General features: G+C 54.6%; 1 protein-coding gene across 7 annotated transcripts in view; it reads left to right on the forward strand.

Annotated features, from left to right (window-relative positions):
* The first annotated feature begins 307 nt into the window (after positions 1 to 307).
* MLLT3 (MLLT3, super elongation complex subunit) overlaps positions 308 to 2,627 on the forward strand; it is a 268,280-nt gene continuing 265,960 nt past the window's right edge. For 3 of the 7 annotated variants that reach the window (XM_019517497.1, XM_019517496.1, XM_019517501.1), the window contains exons 1-2: positions 1,023 to 1,127; positions 1,597 to 1,777. In XM_019517497.1, coding sequence (XP_019373042.1) covers positions 1,038 to 1,127; positions 1,597 to 1,777 — 271 coding nt within the window. In that variant the 5' untranslated portion in view covers positions 1,023 to 1,037. Of the gene's footprint in view, positions 588 to 741; positions 905 to 1,022; positions 1,128 to 1,596; positions 1,778 to 2,627 lie in introns of those variants that run through there. The other 4 variants (XM_019517499.1, XM_019517503.1, XM_019517500.1 and 1 more) reach the window with 4 other exon arrangements.

Consider the following 2,627-nt stretch of genomic DNA (forward strand, 5'->3'; position numbering starts at 1 on the left):
CCAGATCCCTCCAGACAGGCAAGCTGGAGCCGGCAGGCAGTGCCCCCTCCTCATTCCCTACAGCTGGGGAGGGGGAGACTGCAGACATTGGTTACATTCCAGCAGTTTTAATCCGTTTTTTATTGTCAGATCTGAGTAGTTTCCTCTGGGTTGTGGGGGGGAGGGGCGGTTTCCCCCTGCCCCGCAGTAACCTGTTGCTTTAAGCCCCGCGCTGGGGCTGCGCTAGCCCGGATCAGCCCCGGAGGGGCGAAGTGATTTAGTTGCGGCGTGTGATTGGCTCCGGCAGCCTCCCTCCTTTGCACACTGTTATGTCTGTGTCTCGGTGTCAGGCTGGGTGTGCAGGGCGCATGCTCTAGCAGCTCCGATCCAGGCGCTGGAGCTGGAGCTGCAGCTGGGGGCTCAGTTTAATGAGAGAGAGAGAAAGAGCCAGGGGGAAAAAGGGAAAAAGAGAATGTCCGCCATCTCCCCTCCTCTCCTGGGCGCACTCCCAGTGATAGCCGCTTCTTCATGAATTAGAGCTCAGGGGGCGGGGTGGGGGGGAAGTACATACCCCAGCAAACCCCAGGGCCCCCAGCATGGCCAGCTCGGTAAGTACATACAACCCCCCCCACCTTCCCTTCCCTCTCCTCCTCCACCCTGCGCTGCCCAGACACAGTTTAGTGCTTCCAATTAGATAAAGGTTAGTGTGTTGGGGATTTTTTTTTCTGTGTAGCTTTTCCTCTCCTTCCCTCCCCTCCCCTGCAATTGCATGAAGCACAGCGCACACGCACACACACATCCAGGGAGACACAGAGACGGTGGAGGCGAATAATAACCCAGCCATATTTCTGCAGCCGCAGCAGCAGCCAGGGGAGCAGTGAGTACAGTACAGGGGACTCCGCGCAGGAGGCGCCGCTGTAGGATGGTGCGTTCTCTCGGCCGGCTCTGACAGCCGGGGGCACCCCAGGAGCTTCACCCTCCTGCATGCCCCTGTGCCTCCGTGTGTGTGTATGTGACCCTCATGCATGCCCTTGTGTGTGTAGGGGTGTGTGATCCTCATGCGGGGTGTGTGTGTATGTGTGTGTGTGCACGCAGCTATTGATGCCCCCCTCCCTCGGACCCCTGCTTTCCTACCAGCAGCGGGGAAGGTGGGGGATCCTGGCTGCTCCCTATCCTACCACCCTGGCAAGCCCCTGTTTTCTGTGTTTGTGTGTGTGGGGGGGAGGGTTATGATGACTTGTTCATGCATCAGTGGAGGGGGAAGATTGTATTTCTTCCTCTTGAATCCTGCCCTCCTTTCCTCTCCCTTGAATTGTTGCATATGCTGCCAGGGAGGTGCACCCCCCCCTTCCCTCCACTCCACCCAGCAAAGGAGACTTTCTTTCTCATTCCCAACCCCCCGCATTCCCCCCTCCCGTGCCCGGCCCAGCTCGTGTGTCTGCCCGCATTCCGTTGCAATGCGCGCCCGGCTCTTCACCCTGCGGGGCTCTTCCCTTCCCTGACCTCTTCTTTTTGTGCAATGGGGTTTATCCCCCTTGCCCCCCATCCAGCCCTAGCTCTGCTTTCGCCTCACAGGGGTGTGTGTGTGTGTGTGTCTCTCTCTCTCTCTCTCTCTAGTGTGCCGTTCAGGTGAAACTGGAGTTGGGCCACCGAGCCCAGGTGAGGAAGAAACCCACCGTGGAGGGCTTCACTCATGACTGGATGGTGTTCGTGAGGGGCCCTGAGCACAGTAACATTCAGCACTTTGTGGAGAAAGTCGTCTTTCACCTGCACGAGAGCTTCCCCCGGCCAAAAAGAGGTAGGGCCCCACTTCAAGGTGTCTCCAGAAATACAGCTTGAGTGTTGTTTGCTTAGGGGGAGAGGAACAATCGCCTTCCCAGGCATGCTGTGAGCACTGGGAGGCACACAGCCCACAGACGGGCTTCCGGCTGCCACACAGCTCCCTGCCTACAAAGCACCATCAGGTGTACTGTGGGGTTTTTTAAAATTATTATTTATTTTTTTTTCCCCCCAAACCATAACCTGACTGATGGAGCAGGGAGTTGGCAGCTGATGGGTTTGTGCAGGCTGAGGTGGGGAACAAAAGCAGCCCTCTCCTCTTCTTCTTACAGGCTTTGCCAATCCTTTTACTGCCGTCTAGGTTATCAATGTCATTTATTTCTCCATTCCCCCTCCCCCCCTTCTCTCACAATCACTCAGATCAGTAGCTGCAGCAATGATCTTTTAATCACTGGTGCCTAGGACAAAGCTCATGGTAGAGGTGATATCTTGTATTAGACCAACTAGATTTTTGCAAAAAATTTTCTTTAAATTTTCTTTGCAAAAATCTAGTTGGTCTAATAAAAAATATCACCTCTACCATGAGTCCTAATTCCTTTTGCCGCTAGACCTATACAGCTACAACTGTATTAGTCAACACGCACCTGGCTGGGGTCATCTAACCCCATTGCTCTTTTCTGTTCAGGGCAGGGGGTCGGACTTGATGATCTACAAAGGTCTCTTCCGACCCAAACATCTGTGAACCTAGATACCTGGGACAAAGCTTGCATTTATATGCCATTTTTCCCCAGAGCATCTTCCCTGCTTTATTGATGGTGTTGGCAATTCTCTGTGCTGTAAATCAGCTCTATAGAGGGGTTCCTCCCCCC

This window comes from Gavialis gangeticus, unplaced genomic scaffold (genome assembly GCF_001723915.1).
Source record: "Gavialis gangeticus isolate Ggan-Ray unplaced genomic scaffold, GavGan_comp1, whole genome shotgun sequence".
NCBI classification, from domain to species: domain Eukaryota; kingdom Metazoa; phylum Chordata; order Crocodylia; family Gavialidae; genus Gavialis; species Gavialis gangeticus.